We start from the raw sequence: 20,596 nt of genomic DNA, 5'->3' as shown, positions 1-20,596 counted from the left end.
GCTCCGCCCAGAAGCGCAGAAGCTTCCTGGGATCTTCACAGGCCTCACGGAGCGACATCACCGTTCCGAGGATTTCTAAACGTTGATGGGCCACAGCCTCACATTCCAGGATTACGTGAGCAGCCGTTTGTTCGGCGTCGAAACAGCCTCGACATAGAGGGCTGTCTGTGGCTCTTATTGTGTATAGATGTTTGTTTAATGTTCATATCTATATACTGGTTCGATAACGAATATGTTATTACGCTATATTATGTTCGTTTTGGCAGCAAAAAATACTTGCTTTGTTTATACAACGTTTTGGTAACGAAAAGTAAAAGAAAAATAAAAAAATAAAACATCAGTATGTATTAAAGAATGTTTATTTAATCACAGTGATCCGTTCACATCCACAAGGTCTGACGTATGCTATCTTCTTGTGGCAGTGCGGACAGTAGTGGTTCTTGTACTTGCACCAGTTGGCCCAATATATCAGAATAACGAACGGGAACAATCTGAAAATAAAATATATATATATATATATATATATATATATATATATATATATATATATATATATATATATATATATATATATATATATATATATATATATATATATATATTGGAAAGGAAAACAAGTAATTTTTTTTTATTTAATAGTCGAGGGATGGGCGACAGCGTAAAACATCACCAAAACCTAATTGTGATTAACCTTGTACCTTATCAAACGTAGTAATTAATGGCATCCCCCCCCCCCTTCCAATTGGAAGAGGCTTTATGTTTGCCATTCTAAGTTGCATAAAAAAAACTACAAAGAAACTTGTAGCTTACCCAAACGTCATCAAGATGATAGCCCATATATGTGTCATACATCCTGTTTCATGTATCACCAGACTGTTGATGTTGAATCTGCAGTGATGGCAGAACATGTACTTCCTGCTTATTGGAGCTTGCGTTCTCAAGTTCTGTGGCATACCTGAAATGGCAAAAAATTACAAGGGCATACTATGATAGCCCTCAAGAATTTCACTGCCATATCCCTTCGCTTCAAACTGGTGTTTCAGTTTGCCATGCTATGCCAGCCATGCAAACACAACTACTTTGTACATTGTAGAAACAGAATGGAACAGGTCCCTCTGGTAGATGTAAGATGATGAATGATGATAAATTCAGCTTACCTTCGGTGATGAAAATAGTCCGGGAATGTTCTTGCATTCCAGTCATTGTTGGTGTAGTCATTGGTGGCTGCGTCACTACTTGGGAGTTTACAGGGGAATAAGGGGGCGGGGGATCTGGGTAGGGTATCTGTTGATGCGGCGGGAACCGGTGCTCGTCAGGGGTGACCTGGTGACCACTGATGGATCCAAACTCAGTGGGCGATGGTAGACTCTGTGATGTTGCAGTGTTGCCTAAAAATACAATTAATATCTTTATAATGTAATCTGGGTGAGGTAGTTTTAACGATAAGGCCGACCATTGTTTTTTTTTTAAACGTATTTATGATGGGGGGGGGGGGAGGTCGAATAAATGGTTCAACGCTTTTATTAGGAATGTTAGGTACGTTATTCCACATTGATAAATACGTAAAAGTACCGAAGAGCGCACGAGAATGCATAGGATACCATCCAAGCGCTATCTCTCTTATTACCTGACTGCTCCAATACCCCACTCTCCCGTAATATCAGTGCCATCAGGACATTGATAGTGGAAAAAAAGTTATCACCCATTTCGACATCGCCCATACTAGTCGAATATCTAAATTTATTCTTTTGCCCACCATTCTATCTTCTACCACCGCCCTGTTCGCTAACGACAGAATTCTCCTCTACACCTTAGAACCTGGATAGTCGCGTACAGCTTTAGAGGCGTTCTCCTCGCCTGTTTAGGTTCAGGAACCAGCTTTCTGTCAAGGTTTTCTCAAGAGAGCATGAGGTACTTCAGAGAACGGGTCAAGATGTTTCTTCAAGGCTGGCATGCACAAGTAATGTCTCTGTTATTGCAGGCATTCATTAATTACAGTAACAGTTTACCATCAGGTAGCACGTTTTTTGCCACCCTAGTAAATAAAAATACAACGTACTGCTTAAATAAATTAGTCGTTACCATTACCTGCATATTCTGGTGATGGTGAATTTAAATTATTCTGTAGACTTAACAGTCTCTGCGAAGGTAGAGATTCCCCGGAGGATAAGCTGCTAAACGTGCTGGCATTGTTCTGGTCTATGGGTGTATTCGGCATTTGTATCCTTCTGTCCTTGAATTGATCATAAAATATTGTATCCTGTAATAATAGAAGTACTTGTACAACGGACTGTTTTCAGAAGAATTGTTCAACATGATGTTCGGCTTTTTTCTATCACCGTATAGCTCGCTATCGATAGAGAGTTAAGTCCCATACTTTAGAGGCTGGATGGTCGCGTACACCGGGGTTTCAGAGATGTTTCCTCTCACGAATGATCAGATTATGGAATGAGAATTACGCATGTGTTGCTTGCCTTGAAGAAAGAGGTTCCTTCAAGGTCGCGCGTAATGCCCCTGGTATTGTAGGCGTATATAGGCTACGGTAACTGCTTACCATCAGGTGGTGGGCAATATTATAGTTGAAAGAAGTGGTTCTAATTTAACCACTAGTTAAGTTCGGGTTTCGTAGTTTGAGTGTCGTACGGTTAACACTAGACTCTAAGCAGTCTGTTAATTTGCCTGAAGTTGCCTCGTTTAGAGAACACGTCGCAAAATATGCGTGAACAAAATGGCAGTCGGAGATTGCTGATAGATATGGAAGGTACAACCTTCCATATCTATCAGAAATTCTGGTAATAATAGTAGTAATTAATCTTGGAGTGTTGGCAGTTGCAAGTATACTAATGGTAGCGGAATTAAACGAAATAATTCCATATAATCAAATGACAAAAATTTTTTTTTCACAGAAATAATTATTTCAAATACGGCAAAATCAGTTAATTTGATTTTAAAAGAAAATTATTGAATTGATTTTTATAAAATTTCTACGGGTCTAATTTGAAAGTATGCCCTTTCAGATAATAAAAGAATTTTCCAAATCGGTTTATAAATGACGGAGTTTTGAGGTAACAAATATTAAAAACAAATTGAAAACAACGTTTTCAGAACTCTTATTTTTTAAGAAGTCGTTTAATAAACTAACATACTTAGCAAATTAAAAACTTTCTCAAACTTTCCTTGTACAAAAGTCGATTGCTTGGGTACCTCTATCCTATTCGTGTTTCAACCGTGAAGCAGTCGTGTTTGCATGGCTATGTTTCGGTTCAAAGGATGTGATATGGCGTGAATTTACTGGGTACAGAGGAATAACACTTGAGTCCTCAGGAATGGCAACGCATGGGGGGTATCATGGGCGAAACAGTATACTCTGTTATGTCCACGGTACTGCTCATGTCTATAGGCGACGGTTACCAGTTTCCATCAGGTGGGCCCTTAGCTTGTTTGCCATTCTAAGTTGTATAAAAAAAAGTTAAAAAATTGTTGAAATGAACCTGAATGAACGGAGGATTTTCTTCAGTCTCGGCACGCCTTGGCTCACAGACGTCGCTGTTGCTCGTCTCTGGAAGGTCGATGTAAACTACTGGGTTTTCATCCAAGTCCACCTTGTTTCCACGTGGTCTTATGGGCAGATCAGTTGGCTGAAGAAATACATTAACAGTTCAAACAAGTCTTGACTTGAAGAGGCACAATTTTACGTTCTAAATTACTCATGTAAAGTGTCACCCTCTGGTCATGAAAGATTTTAGTTTCTAGAGTGAAACAAAATTTTGAAATCCATTTATTTATTTATAATTATGTTACATATACACACATTCTATGCTGAAACTGCTATAATATGTATTTCGTTAAATTTTTATTTATTTTCTAGCGGTCCGTCCCGGCGTCGCACGGGTGGACATTTTTACATTTTTAAAAGTAGCCATTAAGGCTGCACACGCTACGAAAGCTTAAAAATGGAGTAACTTCTCCCGTTTTCCCAACATTTCCCTTCACTGCTCTGCTCCTATTGATCGTAGCGGGATGAAAAGTACTACTACCTACCTACCTACTATAACCTGCCCAGGAGTATGAAGAATAATTGTACCAAGTTTCGTTAAAATCCGTCGAGTGGGTATATCTGTTAAAATATAAAAAGATAAAATTCATTCTTTACCCGAACGGGGCGAGATGACGCTGATGTTTGTTGCCCGATCCTCTGAGTCACATCGCTGTTGCCGGGTTCTGGTAGATCTATGTACAGTACAGGGTGTTCCTCGTCTTCCGACTGGCTCTGTTCTGTCAGGGTTTCTTGGTCCTTTGTGTTCTCGTAGCGTGCCTTAAATGAAGTATTTTATTGGCATAATGATTTTGGTATCAGTCGTTAACTGTCCACTATTGAACATAGGGCTCTCCCTTGGGGGTTTTTCCAGTAGTTGCCATGCTTGGCAGGCAGGTCAGCAACCGCAGTCAGGCTTTGATGATGGTTTAAAAGGGACGCTACTGTCCATCCCTCGACTGTAAAGTTCCCTTAGTCGTCTCTGACAATACCCATGGGAAAGGAAGCGGTAGGCTATTCTATGCTGGGACCACATGGCGGATATTTCTTACTTATCCATTAATCCACTTTGATACGTAAACATTTATAAATCTAACAATGATTGTCAAGTGATAATCACTATGATTGATACATTGGGTAAGTCTCAATGTATCAATAGAAATAAATTGGTTTTCTCAAACATTTTTTTAACGGCTGATAATGGAATGGTAACCCCGTCCGCGCTAACGGTATACGCTGGCAAGGCACCAGCGAGGGATGATAGGTGAGAATGAAAGTTAGATCAGTTAGCCCATCGTGATGAATAAACCTGGGATTCAGTACGATGGTTTCCAGGGAGGATCACGTGGAAGTCGGCCTTTTTTTTAACGTCTGGAAAATGCTTTATGCAGGTGAATGGGTATTGTGGGAATCCCCCCGTAAGGTGGGGGTGTACCCACCAAAAACCAGACGATATACCCTCGAGGTGCCATATGTCGGAGACATGGGTTCGCTTTCGCACTCACCACATCTCCGACGGCAGCGACCCGCCCCCTGCTGGTAAGAGCAGGTCTCCTCTCTCAAGATAGGGTGGATGGCGTGCTCACCCTATTTTCGGGGGATGCGCCGGTATATTAGCACATCCCCAGGACGTGGAAGTCGACCTGACAGGATATATTGCTAGTAATGGAACTGGTAGTCCGCATTACTAAACATCCCTCCCCCCCATCAAAAAATATTACTTTTGTATACTAAAATGACAGATACAGCTGTAAAAGTTACAAGGTGAAAATGTAACCTTGCCTGTGCTATCAATTTACGCTGGCGGGGCACCAGTGAGGGATGATAGGTGAGGATGAAAGCTGACCTGGTTCATCATTCCAATATCATCATAAAATTTTGCCCATTCCAAATTGCATAACGAAAACAAGCAATTAGATAAATTCTACAATTCCGAAGTACAAAGTTCCGATCTTGGCATTTTAATGCAGTTGATTGGATAGTACGGTACAATAGCACTGAAGATATTTAAAAAAAAAACATAACTGAGTTTTGTATCTAATCTTATCAATAATTCCATTTATGGGTATAATGTTATATTTATTTGTGCTATTAATCCGTGTTTATTGTGGACAATGTTATCAAAAATGGTACATCATCCTACCTATTTTGTTTTATTATAATTGTTACATCAGCGTTAACTGTCCACTGTCGAACATAGGTTCCCCATTAGGTGTTTGCCAGTTGTTGCTATAATTGGCAAGCGGTTTGGCAACTGTAGTTGGGCTTTGATGTTTTAACCCTTCTTTGCATGATCTTTTTTTGGTAAAATAAATCAAGGTAAAAAAAATAAATTTGACAGCTATATATTTTTTTTCTGCAATAGACGTTAAAAAGGTATCCAGACACGATCAACTTAATGTGAATTTGTTCTTTTATATAATTTTTGCGCATTCAATGTTATGATGGAAATTTCTACCATTATGCGAAGAAGGGTTAAGAGAGCGCTGCTGCCCATCTTTCGCCCTCCCTTAGTCGCCTCTTATGACACCCGCGGGAAAGGAAGAGGTAGCCTATTCTATGCAGGGATCACATGACCTTATATATATATAATATAATTGTATAATTAGATATTAGTATTTTATGACGATGATGTGATTATAACATGATTTATGGATTTCCATGAACTATTTATATACAACTATTTACAATAAAAATATATACATTTATATGCATACTACATGCGAAGAAACGGCTGCTCACGTAATCCTGGAACGTGAGGCTGTGGCCCATCGACGTTTAGAAATCCTCGGAACGGTGAGGTCGCTCCGTGAGGCCTGTGAAGAACCCAGGAAGCTTCTGCGCTTCTGGGCGGAGCTAGGTTGGCTGTACTAGCCACGACTCATACGCACAACGGCCCAAATGAGAGGCTAAGTGCGGAAAACAGAGTCTTTCTTACATTACATGCATACTACATATTTAACATTTATGTAGTATGCATATAAATGTATATATTTTTTTAATATTTTTAAAATAGGCTATTTGACTGATCTCTGGGATCGATTTCATAGATCCCGCGAAAAGTGATTCTTTTGAATTAGTACAAATATTTCTTTAAAAAATAGCAAATTAATAATAAATTGGTATACTTTAAATAGATTGACAAAACGCAACTTTTGAGCAATATGGCGTCAGTGACGTCACATGGAAGTAAACAATCGTAATGCTATAGAGGAGTTATTATTTTTGTTGATTTTGTGGGCGAAAGTAATATTAATTACCTGTAAAGAGCCACTATTCCCCGCCAAATCTAAGTGGATCTCGCTTCTCGTGGGTGATGTGGCTGGGCTGGGCTGAGGAGTGATGGGAATTGGCCATTTGGGGATGTACTCCCAAGGCGCTGGCTGAGGGATCCATGAAGCACCCTGGTAAGCTGGGCTTCCGCTCCAAGTGTTGTTAGTTGACATGGGTTTGAAATAGGCTGGCTGAAATCAATAATATAAAGATTATATCCCATAAAAAACCGACTTTAATTACCGCAAAACCAGTTTAATAATTGAACCAATTTTGTTAAAATTTCTATGCATTTCTATTATCTGTAAGTGTATCCTTTCAGATAAAAAAATAATTTTCCAGTTTTTTTTATGCGACTTAGCAAACAAGCTGACGGCCCACCTGATGGAAAGTGGTAACCGTCGCCTATTGACATGAGCAGTACCATGGACATAACAGAGTATACTGTTTCGGCCGTGATACCCCCCATGCGTTGCCATCCCTGAGAACTCAGGTGTTATTCCTCGGTACCCCGTAAATTCACTGCCATATCCCACCCTTCAAACCGAAACACAGCCATGCAAACACAACTACATCACGTTAGAAACGGTTAGAATTTATCTTAGATTCTATAGAGATTACCAGAGGGAAACTTTGTATATAAGTCGTTTGCTTGGGTACCTCTGTTCCATTAGTATTTCAGTCAGTTTCAGTGGTATAAACTGAGGTGGTAAACATACGGCCCATCTAACGGTAAGCGGGGTTACCCTAGTCTATGAACGCCTGCATTACTAGAGGCATTACGTGACCGTAACCGACCTTGAAAAAACCTCTTTACTCTTGTTTTAATGAATCCAATACTGTAGTCTCTTAAAAACCTTGACAGAGAGCTCATTCCATAACCTAAGCATTTGTGGGAGAAAATATCTCTAAAACCCCATCGTAAGCGGCGACTAGGATCCTCTAGTCGCCTCTTACAACACCCACGGGAAAGCAAAGAAGGTTTAATACACCACTTACCTTAATCTATAAGTATTGCAAACACTTCACTAACTAAACGTAACTACGTAAGAGGCGACTAAGGTCCTTTAGTCGCCTCTTACGACACCCGCGGGAAAGGAAAGAAGGTTAAATACACCACTTACCTTAATCTATAAGTATTGCAAACACTTCACTAACTTAGACGCAAAACCACATCGTAAGAGGCGACTAAGGTCCTTTAGTCGCCTCTTACGACACCCGCGGGAAAGGAAAGAAGGTTAAATACACCACTTACCTTAATCTATAAGTATTGCAAACACTTCACTAACTTAGACGCAAAACCACATCGTAAGAGGCGACTAAGGTCCTTTTGTCGCCTGTTACGACACCCGCGGGAAAGCAAAGAAGGTTAAATACACTACTTACCTTAATCTATAAGTATTGCAAACACTTCACTAACTAAAACGCAAAACCGCATCGTAAGAGGCGACTAAGGTCCTTTTGTCGCCTGTTACGACACCCGCGGGAAAGGAAAGAAGGTTAAATACACCACTTACCTTAATCTATAAGTATTGCAAACACTTCACTAACTAAAACACCACGATATTGTTCAAAACAATGTTGCTTCTTATCGTGTAAGTTGAAAATGGCCGTGCCGACCATCCTATCAGCGGACAGTAATCATAAAGTGATAAGAGTATCTCTTATCAAATATTGGTATCATTCGTATCAAATATATCTTTAATAAGTACATATATATGTATATAAAAAAACAAAAGTCATTTGTACCTATTTGAATCTTTGCATTTACATTGTTTTCAGAAAACTATAGTTTAGAAAGCTTGTTTTTTTCAGCATACAAACTGACGGCTCACCTTATGGAAAATGGTAATCGTCGCCTATAGGGGGAAAAGGGATTATTAGTAATGAAGACTAAGAATCCCATTGCTAGCAATATACCCAACCAGGTCGACCTCCTCGCGGTTCCCCCTGGAAACTATCAAGATTAATTCCAGATGAATTCATCATGATGGGATAACTGGTCTGTTTTCATCCTCATCGATCACCATTCACTGGTGCCCCGCCAGCGTATCCCGTTAGCGCAGGCGGGGTTACCATTCCATTTTCATCCAATAAAAAAAATCGTTGTCTATAGACGTGAGCAGAGTACCATGCACATAACAGAGTATACTATTTTGCCCATGATACCCTCTATTGCCATACTTGAGGACTCTGGTGTTATTCCTTTGTACCCTGTAAATTCACTGCCATATCCCACCCTTCAAACCGAAACACAGCCATGCAAACACAACTGCTTCATGGTTGAAACACGAACGGGACAGAGGTGGGCCGTCAGCTTATTTGCCTTTCTAAGTTGCATAAAAAAAATTGCAACACTAGCGACATAATGGTTCCATATTGTTCTAATAAATGCATATTAGTGTAACTTGTTAAACCAAATCGATTCTTACTTAATTTCTAACTTAATTTCATGAGTGCAGTATAAAATTGTCATTGGCAATAGATTGGATTGATATTGGATTCCAGAGTAGATCTGATTTTTAAAGGTTTTTTTTTTCACACTTGTTTGCTTTCGTGCAATCAATTCAGTCTTTGAAAACGTATTGAACGGCGAAACCGGTGTGGTGTTTGTAAATATTTATAAATTAATGGTCTGGTAACCTCGCATGTGCTTTTGGTTTACACTGGCGAGCTACCAACTGGGAATGATATGATAGGTGAGGATGAAGTCAGGCCAGTTAGCCCGTCATGAGTTCTACAGAATTGTAACATGAAATTGGATGCGGTTTTCACAGTTGTATGCCTGAAGGTACATAGGGGGGGGGGGGAGGGATTACTGGTAATGCGAACTACCAGTCCCATTATTAGCAATATATCCTGTCATATTGACCTTCATGTTGCCCCCCCTAGAAACCATCGTGCTGAATTCCATGTGTATTCCATGACGAGGTAACTAGCCTGACTTTTCATCCTTACCTATCATCTCTCACTGGTGCTACGCTAGCGGTCCCTTAACTCAGGATTACCATTCCATTATCGCCCATTTGAAAAATAAAAAAAGCACTATAGTCCATAGGAATGACAACGTAAGGAGGGTATCATATGAGACACTGTGTACTATGTTATGTCCACGATGTTAATGCCTACAGGCAACGGTTACCTTTTTTATATTGTGGGCCGTCAGCTTGTTAGCTATTCTTGTAGGTGTAAGAAAAATCCTTGGTCATGAAAATTAAAATCACATGTTTATTTCTTTTCCAGAAAATGTCCCACGAGGCAGGTGTTTGTGCGTGGCGGCAGATCCCACTGTATAGATTCGTGCAGTGCCGAAACTATGTGTGGGGAAGTGAGGGTGCCAGAGAATCATCTTAATGTGAGCATTTTCAATATCTCATCTATTAACCATGGGCGTGGGTGTGTGCGTGCTTGCGTGCGTGCGTGCGTTCGTGCTTAGTGTGTGAGTGCGCGCGCTGTTATCTATATTCTATTACGAGTATAACTTCTTAATGTCTTTACAAATTTGAACATATAGAGTATTGTTAGTATCCTCACTTTATCCCTATTTGAAACTGGCTATAATTTTTTGACTAAAGATAGTTTTTAGCAGAGCATTTGTAATTTTTTATTTATTGGCAAATAAGGACTTATTAGTTTGTTATCTCTTGATGCATTAAAGACTCAACCAATCGTCTTAGTTTGGTATACGCATATTATTTGGGATGGGGAAGGGCATAGGTTACTGTTTGTCCTTTTCAGAGTTTCCTACAATTAAAACAGTATTTCCGAAGAAACATGGCTCGAAAATTGGCGAAAATAAATATCCTTCTTTTCTAATATTAAACTCGGTCAAAATATAAAAGTTCCTAACCAACTTATTCGTACTATTTATTTTCTTACTTCAGCAGTTTTTGTTAATTTGTCAGTTGATTACTTTTTCATTTTACTTGAATTTAAACAACAAACAAATATAGAAAATATTTTATTCCGATCTGTCATCTTTTTTATTTTCTTGCTTAGTAATTAGTTTCTCCCACCATGGCTCCTGATTAGATATTTTTGTTAAAGCTACAGCCCCGCTGGTGGCTATAAAATGCGCTTTCGAATAAATTGGACTATCATACTGGTCAAATTCATTTGTTACTTTTTTCGTTGTTAAATCATTATGACTTCTCTCTATATTAAATCCCATATAACGATTAACTTTATTTGCAATTGATCTACTATAATTTAATATAATTTTATCTCCTTCCATTCTATTTATTTCTTGAGAAGCGACCGATTCTATTTTATAGGTCTTATCTAGTTCAGAGTCACTTGGATTTCCATTTAGTTTATTATCAGTTCCTAATTTTTCTACATAACCTACTGTTGATTTAATATTTGATGGTAAATGATATGGTCTTGCTTTATTACTTATTGTTCGGTGTCTATCGAAATATTCTTCTTTTATCGTCCCTCCAGGACGTTTATAAATTTGTGGTACCTTAATTTTTTTACTATACTGATGATATTTTTGTTTTTTCTTTATTTGTCTATTGCCCAAATGTGTATTTGAATATATTTTATTTCTTGCATTACCGCTTTTAGATGTATCATAATATTGTCGCTTTGTAGTTCGTTTGTTTACATTTGAATACTTGATAGTTTTTTCGTTTGACGATGAATGGTCATGATCCATGGATTCTGGTTGCTTTGCTTTCATTCTTTTATCGTATATGATTGCATATCCTTTATGAGGTTTCCCTGTTTTCCCCTTTTTATTATATTTATATGTCGTTTCTTTAGATACTTGTTGAAAATTGTCATTTCTATCTTTTTCCACTGTTGTGGCATCAGTACTGATCTTGGCGATAAATTCAGCGATTTGGTCAATTAATGACTCGGATATAAATGTTTTTGCTATTCTTTTAATGTCGTCCATATTTGCAGTTAACAGTATATATGACTGAACTAAATACGTCACAGCCAGCAAATGTAAGCCTGAAATATATAAATATTTAAGTCTATAAGAACATTTAATAATTTGTAAAAGATCCTTACCACAGACATGAGATGTATGAACAAAGCACTTTGCCTTTCTTTCCTGTTGGGACAAGACAGAATAAAAAAAATTAACTGCTATTTATTTTGTGAATATTTGCTACATAAAAAAAGTAATTGTGTTGTAATTAAAGTAAGTGGAAGCAATACTGTCAATTATAATCTTTTAAAGGTACAGTAAAGCGTGTTATATCTATCTAACAAAGTCGATTCAGAGTTAGCGAAGCGGAACATACGAAAAATATTATCGAATTGGAAAGCTTATTTTTTTTTAAGTCGATCAAAATTTGTACAAAGGCTGTGACAACAAAAAGTTATCCCATCCCATTTTTTCTTTTCTTTATCCGTTGAGTTTTTGAAATAAACACGAATTCACTAACAAATTGTACACGATATCTGCATTGTTGGAGTTGTGGGTAAGTTTGGTCAACGTTTTATTGTTTTTTTTTATTGAAATCCACTTTGAATTTATTGTAATCGCCATTATTTATAATGTCGTTGGGGAAATGACGTCGAAAATGCTTTCAATCCACAATAGGTATTATGTAAATGTACTTACTCATGAAGAATTTGTTGAAAACGAAATCAGAATTTAAAATTAGAACAAAATTTGATGTTTTGAAAAAAGAACAAATGTTTAGTAATTATTGTGAGCAATTCATTATATTTACTGATCAAATTTCATCTCTGTCCTTATCTATCCTCTATCTACGGACGATAGGTGAGGATGAAAGTAGGTCAGTTAGCCCATCGTTAAGAATTCCGTAAGAATTAACCACGATGGTTTCCAGGGGGAACCACGCAGAGGTCGACCTGATGGGGTACATTGCTAACAATGGAACTATTAGATCCTATTACTAACAATCTCTTTCCCCCCGATGCTGGTAGTTACAGCTCGTTAAATAATAGAGTTAATGATAAATAAATAAATTTAAAGCTTTTAATGGTAGCTTCCGATATCAGGCCACAAAATGTTGAAACAATATACCACCTCCCATAAGACTGATCGCTACTAAGTCCAGCTTCAAAATTAATTTCTAAAAATTCTTAATTGAGAGGCAAAACTTAGACATTCCTGCAAGTTACCTCCATGTCCCATTTGTCTGCTAGTGAACTGTCATATCTGTCTGTTTACTGTATATTAATCTTTTTTTTTTTATTGTACGGATAATCTGGTAGTATTATTTTATTGTTAGCCTATTCCCTTTAGCCGCAACAGAATATCAGTGCTTTGCTCTTTTGAGGGCGAAGCAATAAACTGAGTTGTGGCCATTTTGTATTGCTATGGCACACTCACAAACGAAAGTTGCATTTGGTTTTGTGTATTTTTTTTTGTCATTTATGTTGTCTCGCTTTTTTTTTGTGTATGTATGTTGTAATTTGTGTGCTGTAAGTAATGCAAATAAAATTATCTATTTATTTATCAAACTACTTTTTTTCAGCCATGTTACGTCTGCAACAGCACAGGGCACAACTGTAGAGCGTTGCCGCGGCTCAAAACGAGGTCGTTTGACGAAGATGTCAGCACCGAACTCAATGACAACACTTTGAGCAATGACACTCAAGTTTCTTGTAAGTTCTTCTGTTCTGTTCTTTTGCAAGCTTTTATTCGACTTGCAGTGTTTAATTCTTGCAAGCTGATTTAGAAATAGCTTCTAAACCGGTGTTTTTCAACATGGGGCCCACGTTGCAGGGGTGCAATTTGATAGTTAAGGGGGGGGGGGGGTAATTAAAAAATGCTCTTGCTCCAGGTCATTTAAATGCAATGCTAAGAGTAGATATTGGTGCCAAATTTAATAAAAAAAAGTAAATTAAAAAATGCTGTAAACATTTATCAGGTATAATCAATTTCGTTTGACGTTACCAAAATATCAACTGAGCGATTAGAGTAGCCAAGTAAACTTTGTTAGGAAAAATTATGTAAAAATATTTTAGAAATGTTCAAGTAAGGCATGGCATAAAGAAAGTTTGCAAAACATTTTGTTCTACCATAAACGTTTTTGCAGAAATTTGCATGCACTTTTCTGGTAACAATATAATCTGTTATTGGACGATAAAATGGACAGTCCCACAACTGTCAGTCGTTGTTCTTTGTACGTACCCCAACGCTGCATGCGATTGCGTGCATGTCGACTACTATCGGCGCCGCCGGTTCGCACCTGCACTGCTCAGTTCGCTCCCACTTATCAGGCTATTTCTCTGCTCGATTCTCCAATTCTATTCCGATTCTCAGCACTCATATTTTGATATTTTCAATTATAAATTAAATAGATAAATAGGTTTATAAATAGGTAATAGTGCTACCTCTAGAAATACACTTAATGTCGACTCCTACGCAGTTCTATAAAAAAATTTACCAGAGGGAGGCTTTGTACAAAAGTCGATTGCTTGGGTACCTCTGTCCTATTCGTGTTTTAACCGTGAAGCGGTTGTGTTTGAATGGCTGTGTTTCGGTTTCAAGGGTGGGACATGGCGTGAATTTACTGGGTACAGAGGAATAACATCTGAGTCCTTAGGAATGGCAACGCATGGGGGGTATCATGGGCGAAACAGTATACTCTGTTATGTTCATGGTACTGCTCATGTCTATAGGCGACAGTTACCACTTTCCATCAGGTGGGCCGTCAGCTTGTTTGCCATTCTAAGTTGTATAAAAAAAAAGATGAAATAATTTGCTCTTTATTTATGAAGGACCAATTGTGACACATGACTAGGCTGTATGGACCTTGCTCTTTGCATGCCCAATTTTGAAAGAATTTTAAAACCACAATAAAAACAACATTTTTATTATTCATACATTGTTTTTACCATCCAAAATCTTTACATACTGTTTACTGAACTGCATTATATCTACACTAATATTATAAACTTTGTTTGTTTGTTTGTTTGGTTGTAATGAATAGCGTGGTTAGCTGGTCGCCGTCTGGGTGGTATTTTCATACTCCAGTATTAATCCTTATCCAAATAAATCTATCGAGTTATTTTCAAAAATTGCATATTGCGATAACCAAGATCCACGCGGGCGAAGCCGCGGGCGAAAGCTAGTTTTTTTTTATTGTATGAAAATGGTATGGTGACCCCGCCTGCGCTAACGGGATACGCTGGCAGAGCACCAGTGAAGGGTGATAGATGAGAATGAAAACAGGCCAGTTTTCCCATCATGATGAATTCATCAGGAATTAACCATGATAGTTTCCAGGAGGAACCGCGAGGAGGTCGACCTGGTTGGGTATATTGCTAGCAATGGGATTCTCAATCTCCATTACTAACAATCCCTTTTCCCCCGGGCGAAAGCTGGTAAATATATAATATAGTAAACAGTATGTAAAGAATACTATATGAAATTTCACATGATACTTGTGCATTATCTCTGATCTTTACCATCGTGGTTCCACCAGCGTTCGAGGAGGAGGAGGTGGAACCTGAGGGTGTGGAGGACACGGACTTCGTCCTCTACGTGAGCGCTGTGGAGACGGAGCGCTGTCGCCGTGGCCTGACGGTCGCGTACGCGTCCCACTGTCAACAGGAGTCAGCATTAGACAGGTATAAAGTTTATAGTTTATATATTCCATAGGCATATAAGCTCATATATACACGGGGACCAGTTGGGCCATTCATGGGCACGAATGGCACACCCTGGAATGTCTGCGGACACATAAGGAACGGAACACAAATGAACACAATGGAACCAAAAATAATGATTTTTAGAATTTTTGTCTGTTTGTCTGTACATTTGTACATTTGTGCACGCTAATCTCAGAAACTTATTTGAATGTGGTTTCCCCTATGCGTTACGGTTTACTCCACTTAACATTTAGTGGTTATTTTATTTCAATCGCTTCATAAATAAAAAAGTTACATCAATCTAAAGAGTCACATATAAAATGCTATAAAACAACCGATCAGTTGTATTGGCTGAAACTTTAAGAAGGTATTAGGTACGTGATTATCATTTAAGTATTTAATACTATATAGGATTGGATTCATGAACTAATGGGAATGATATACGGTAACTACATAGTTAGAAGCGGGCAACGCCGCGGGAAACGGCTAGTAACTAATTCTATTTAGGTTATGACTGGACGAGATGGAGCCGTTTAAATTTCCTTTCAGACCTGTAGCCGGCCACGCCAATTTCTGCCCTGGTGAGCTGTCAACGAAGTACAGAGACCTGCCGTCCGTGCTGTCCACTGTCAAACATGAAATGTTACACGCTTTGGGGTTCAGCGTGTCATTGTTCGCATTTTACAGGTCAGTTGCCTTTGAAACTAATATTATTAAGACGAAAAACTTGAGCTTTTGTTTATAATTAAAAAAAAAAAATTACCAATTTTAAAAGTATAGTCTATTGCTTAAAAATAGGCATAAAGGAGGTCATTCCGTATGGTAGTTTACTATTGGGGGGTTTAAGCCAATAGTTGCCACGTTTAGCAGGCGAGTTGGCAACCGCAGTTTGGCTTTTGGTAACGTTTCAATAGGGCTATGTTGCTGGCCATTCCTCGACTATTAAGTTAGCTTAGTTACTTCTTAAGGGACAGATAAAAGGAACACTATGTGTCATGTCGTATAGGGAGATAAAGGATATGGCCTGGGATAGAGCTGGCTGGAGGAAGATGCATGAATTAGTTGCACCGACAAGAGGGAACTCTTAAATGAAAAGAGAGAAGTCGCCTCTTACGACACTTTGGTAGTAGAAACTTGGACACATGGAATATCGTATTCAGGGTTCCTGTTCATGATGATTTCAGAGACGATGATGGCGAACCGTTGACTCCGCGACGACCGGACACGGGGAACCCACCGTTGGACGAGGAGTAAGTTTATATATATTTATTTATTTAAACTTTAACGCACAGTAAAATTCTATGTACATTTGGCGGACTTAACACCGGACTGCGTTCTCTACCAGTCGAGTGTTGGGCGAACAGAGAAATAAGTAGGCGGTGCATTATTGAATAGAGGAAATATAAAGTAATACTTGATATATTCATATAATATAAACATACATATAATATATTAAATAAATAAATATACACATTCAATAAATACATACATACACTAAATACTTATTTTTTTTTTTTATTTTACAACTTAGAATGGCAAACAAGCTGACGGTCCACCGGTGAAAAGTGGTATATAGACATGAGCAGTACCATGGACATAACAGAGTATACTGTTTCGCCCATGATACCCCCCATGCGTTGCCATTCCTGAGGACTCAGGTGTTATTCCTCTGTACCCTATAAACACACCGCCATATCCCACCCTTCAAACCGAAACACAGTTATGCAAACACAACTGCTTCACGGTAGAAACACGAATGGGACAGAGGTATTATTAATATATATATATATATATATATATATATATATATATATATATATATATATATAAAACAATTAAATAAAACACCTGTAGTACCTGTATGTACATGTAGTATGACTCAGACAGAGTAACCAGCAGGAGAAGCTTAAAGGGAAAGTGATTTTTCTAAGAAATAGGTGCGCCATTTGTTTTTAAAAGCTGGAGTTTTTAAAGGTCCGATCCTCATGCGGCTCACCTGATGGTAAGTGACTACCTCCGCCCATGATCACCCACAACACCAGCGGCATTGCAGGTGTGTTGCCGGCCTTTTAAAAAGGAATATGCTCTTTTCTTGAAGGTTATGATGTCGTATCGGTTCGGAAATACTGCTGCTACACAATCTAAGTGTGTACTTTATATTCACAGGCTACAAATACACAAATGGTCCGACAGAGTGGTGAGGAACGTAACACGTAAGCGCTGGATGATCCGTGGCGGGTACATCGACAGGACCTTCCACATGGTCGTCACGCCCAGGGTTGTCAAAGAGGTATGTTGAAATTTCTTTTTTTACCCCAAAAGGTAGTAAAAAAAAGCAACTTGAGGTATAATTAAATATATGAGTTTAGATTTCTGATAAACTGGTGCCTGCAGTAGGTTTTGAGGATCCTGTGTTACAAGTCACCAGTACCCCATCTCCATGGACTTTTTTTTTATGGGTGAAAATGGTATGGTAACCCCGCCTGCGCTAACGGGATACGCTGGCGGAGCACCAGTGAAGGGTGATAGATGAGAATGAAAACAGGCCAGTTAGCCCACCATGATGAATTCATCAGGAATTAACCATGTTAGTTTCCAGGGGTGACCGCGAGGAGGTCGACCTGGTTGGGTATATTGTTAGCAATGGGATTCTCAGTCTCCATTACTAACAATCCCTTTCCCCCCTATCTTTTCAGGTTAGAGACCATTTCAATTGTTCCGAGCTGGAAGGTGCAGAGTTGGAGGACCAAGGTGGCGACGGCACCGCCCTGACACACTGGGAGAAGAGGGTCTTTGAGGTTAGTGGAAATGAAAATTTATAAATTTATTCTACTTTTGCAGACATTACAATATGTGTACAGGGCGGACTTAATGCCTGATGGCGTTCTCTACCAGTCGACCGTTACGATAAACAGAGAGAGTATAGCGGTGTATAGACTTAACAAAACAATTTGTAAATTAAATAAATATATTGAGAAATAACAACATTAATAAATGAATATTTTTTTTTATACAACTTAGAATGGCAAACAAGCTGACGGCCCACCTGATGGAAAGCGGTAACCGTCGCCTATACACATGAGCAGTACCATGGACATAACAGAGTATACTGTTTCGCCCATGATACCCCCCATGCGTTGCCATTCCTGAGGACTCAGATGTTATTCCTCTGTACCCTGTAAATTCACGCTATTTCGTTAATTATCTTATTTTAAATTCGCATATGGGGTCAGCTAAGCTGTTGCACGTCGACCCATCGGCATCTTTTGTGTTTCCCCCTGCCTTATACCATCACTTCATAGATCCTTTGTGTTACCTTAACGATATCCCGCGGTTTAAGACATCTGTAGTCCCCTGGCTTTGGATAAGCCGTTCCCAGGCGCATGCTCGTTAACGAATCACAGTTGCACATCAAGTGTGCCATGGATTCCGATTTCTCCCCGCACAGTCTGCACAGTGTGTCCGAAGATAGACCCATCTTGTGTAGTATATGCCACGAGAAGGTCGACCTGACAGGATAGTTTTGCTAGCAATGGGGATACTAATCCTCATTTTTAATAATCCCTTCTCCCCCCAAGGTAGGGCATTTTTTTAATGGTAGATGATAGGTGAATATGAAGCAGGTCAGTTAGGCCTACTGTGACGAATCCAACAATAAATCCATCACGATGATTTCCAGGGGGAACCACGAGAAGGTCGACCTGACAGGATAGTATTGCTAACAATGGGGCTTCTAATCCTCATTACTAACAATCTCTTCTCCCCACAAGGTAGGGCATTGCCTTTCAATGCCCTCCCCCTCCCCTCCCGTTAGCTACAGCCATACACTCATTCTTCTTCCTTTTATTCTAAATCCTTTACTGTTCAGGCAGTTCGTCTATGGAACTCACTACCTACCTCTATTCGGTGCGCTCAAACTCTTACTAGCTTCAAAACCTCTGTTAAATCTTACTACCTCTCACTTTAGGGGGCATCCATTAATTACGTAAGCTCTTTTTCGATCAGTTTAGACTCCCCCCCCCTTAGGTGAGATTTAGTGAGATTTGCCTTGACCCCCCCCCCCTTTGAATTTGCCCCCCCCCCCTTTACGTGAGATTGACGCAAAAAATATTTTAAACTTAATTTATATTTATTATTCGGGAAAATAATAAATCGTTCAGGTATACTATAATTAATTTATTTAAATTAAATAAAATTTAAAGTAAAAACATAAAAACAAAACTTTCTTTTAAATTTTTACTCAATCCATGGAGACTCGTGTATTTTTTCAATCGAAATAGTTGGACACATATCATCTGGGATTTCTAGTAATGCAGGAAGACAATCACTGGAAACGTCTACGTTTATCTTTAATATTTTAGTAACATCTTTAATATTTTATATTTTTTGAAGTTGACGTGAGATTTTTGATTATCCCCCCCCCCCCTCGGTTTAAATGAGATTTGGTGAGAATTCATTAGACCCCTCCCCCCCTATTCTGAGCTCACGTAATCAATGGATGCCCCCTTAGTACTATTTTCCTGTGTTCTCTCTTCGTTTTCTTTCGTCATTTTTTTTCTGTTCTATGTGTGCTGTTAAGTATGTGTGTTATGTATATATTTAATTGTGTATATATTATATATGTATGTATATATATTTTTGTATATGATAATATTTATATACTAGTGCGCCACCCACCCTTTGTCTTTTTCTCAATGTCCTCTACCAAAAGGTCGTCTGGAAGAGATTGCTCAGCGATAAGGCCGCCTTTTGTATCACTTCTCATTAATATTTATTGTATTTGTTATTTCTCTTTTTACTTGGTGCAATAAAGTGTAAATAAATAAATAAATAAATGTCGTGTGTACACAGAATGAGGCGATGACCGGCACGCACACGCAGAACTCGGTGTTCAGCAGGATCACGTTCGCGATGCTGGAGGACACGGGCTGGTACCGCGCCGACTACGAGCACGCCGCGCCGCTCGACTGGGGCCGCGGGCTGGGCTGCCAGTTCGCGATGGCCTCGTGCAAGCAGTGGCTCAACGCACAAAGGTTGAGGTACACCCTTGTACTGTTGACCGATTTCTGCCCAGCTAAACGTACGATTTGTCCCACAAATAGGACGGTTCGTCCTGCATGCGCGTACGTTTTGCTCTGCTAAAAACGCCGCGTATATGTGTTTTTTTGCCCCTGAAAAGTGCGCTGCAAACGGGATACTTTG

General features: G+C 38.9%; 2 protein-coding genes across 5 annotated transcripts in view; one reads left to right on the top strand and one right to left on the bottom strand.

Annotated features, from left to right (window-relative positions):
* Window positions 1-20,596, top strand: part of LOC113514639 (leishmanolysin-like peptidase) — a 75,156-nt gene that overhangs the window by 45,984 nt on the left and 8,576 nt on the right. The window contains exons 5-12 of one of the 2 annotated variants that reach the window (XM_052892230.1): window positions 10,052-10,163; window positions 13,273-13,402; window positions 15,229-15,373; window positions 15,944-16,081; window positions 16,579-16,644; window positions 17,561-17,684; window positions 18,091-18,192; window positions 20,246-20,427. In XM_052892230.1, the coding sequence (XP_052748190.1) occupies window positions 10,052-10,163; window positions 13,273-13,402; window positions 15,229-15,373; window positions 15,944-16,081; window positions 16,579-16,644; window positions 17,561-17,684; window positions 18,091-18,192; window positions 20,246-20,427 (999 nt within the window). Of the gene's footprint in view, window positions 1-10,051; window positions 10,164-13,272; window positions 13,403-15,228; window positions 15,374-15,943; window positions 16,082-16,578; window positions 16,645-17,560; window positions 17,685-18,090; window positions 18,193-20,245; window positions 20,434-20,596 lie in introns of both variants that reach the window. The other variant, XM_052892229.1, reaches the window with a different exon arrangement.
* LOC116413336 (uncharacterized) lies at window positions 344-8,457 on the bottom strand. 3 transcript variants are annotated; one of them, XM_052892232.1, is made up of 8 exons: window positions 8,326-8,457; window positions 6,796-6,999; window positions 4,154-4,315; window positions 3,492-3,638; window positions 2,089-2,260; window positions 1,158-1,388; window positions 811-955; window positions 344-491 (listed from the first exon to the last, which is right to left on the bottom strand). In XM_052892232.1, exons 2-8 carry the CDS (start codon window positions 6,979-6,981, stop codon window positions 359-361), a joined length of 1,176 nt encoding a protein of 391 aa, XP_052748192.1. In that variant the 5' UTR covers window positions 6,982-6,999; window positions 8,326-8,457; the 3' UTR covers window positions 344-358. The 3 variants fall into 3 exon arrangements, with proteins under 3 accessions (XP_052748192.1, XP_052748193.1, XP_052748191.1); XM_052892233.1 differs by lacking the exon at window positions 8,326-8,457 and adding an exon at window positions 8,195-8,290; XM_052892231.1 differs by lacking the exon at window positions 8,326-8,457 and adding an exon at window positions 7,808-7,900.

This window comes from Galleria mellonella, unplaced genomic scaffold (genome assembly GCF_026898425.1).
Source record: "Galleria mellonella isolate WM207_F2 unplaced genomic scaffold, CSIRO_AGI_GalMel_v1 utg150, whole genome shotgun sequence".
NCBI classification, from domain to species: Eukaryota; Metazoa; Arthropoda; class Insecta; order Lepidoptera; family Pyralidae; genus Galleria; species Galleria mellonella.
Note: the sequence above shows the minus strand (reverse complement) of the source record. Positions and strands in the feature narration are given on the sequence as shown.

Excerpts from the sequence above, each read along its gene's own strand:
- LOC116413336 (XM_052892232.1), bottom strand. The coding sequence starts at position 6,981 with ATGTCAACTAACAACACTTGGAGCGGAAGCCCAGCTTACCAGGGTGCT. Across the intron at positions 4,316-6,795 it reads GGAATAGTGGCTCTTTACAG|GCACGCTACGAGAACACAAA; the intron begins GTAATTAATATT and ends ACTTCATTTAAG. Across the intron at positions 3,639-4,153 it reads CGTCATCTCGCCCCGTTCGG|CCAACTGATCTGCCCATAAG; the intron begins GTAAAGAATGAA and ends GTATTTCTTCAG.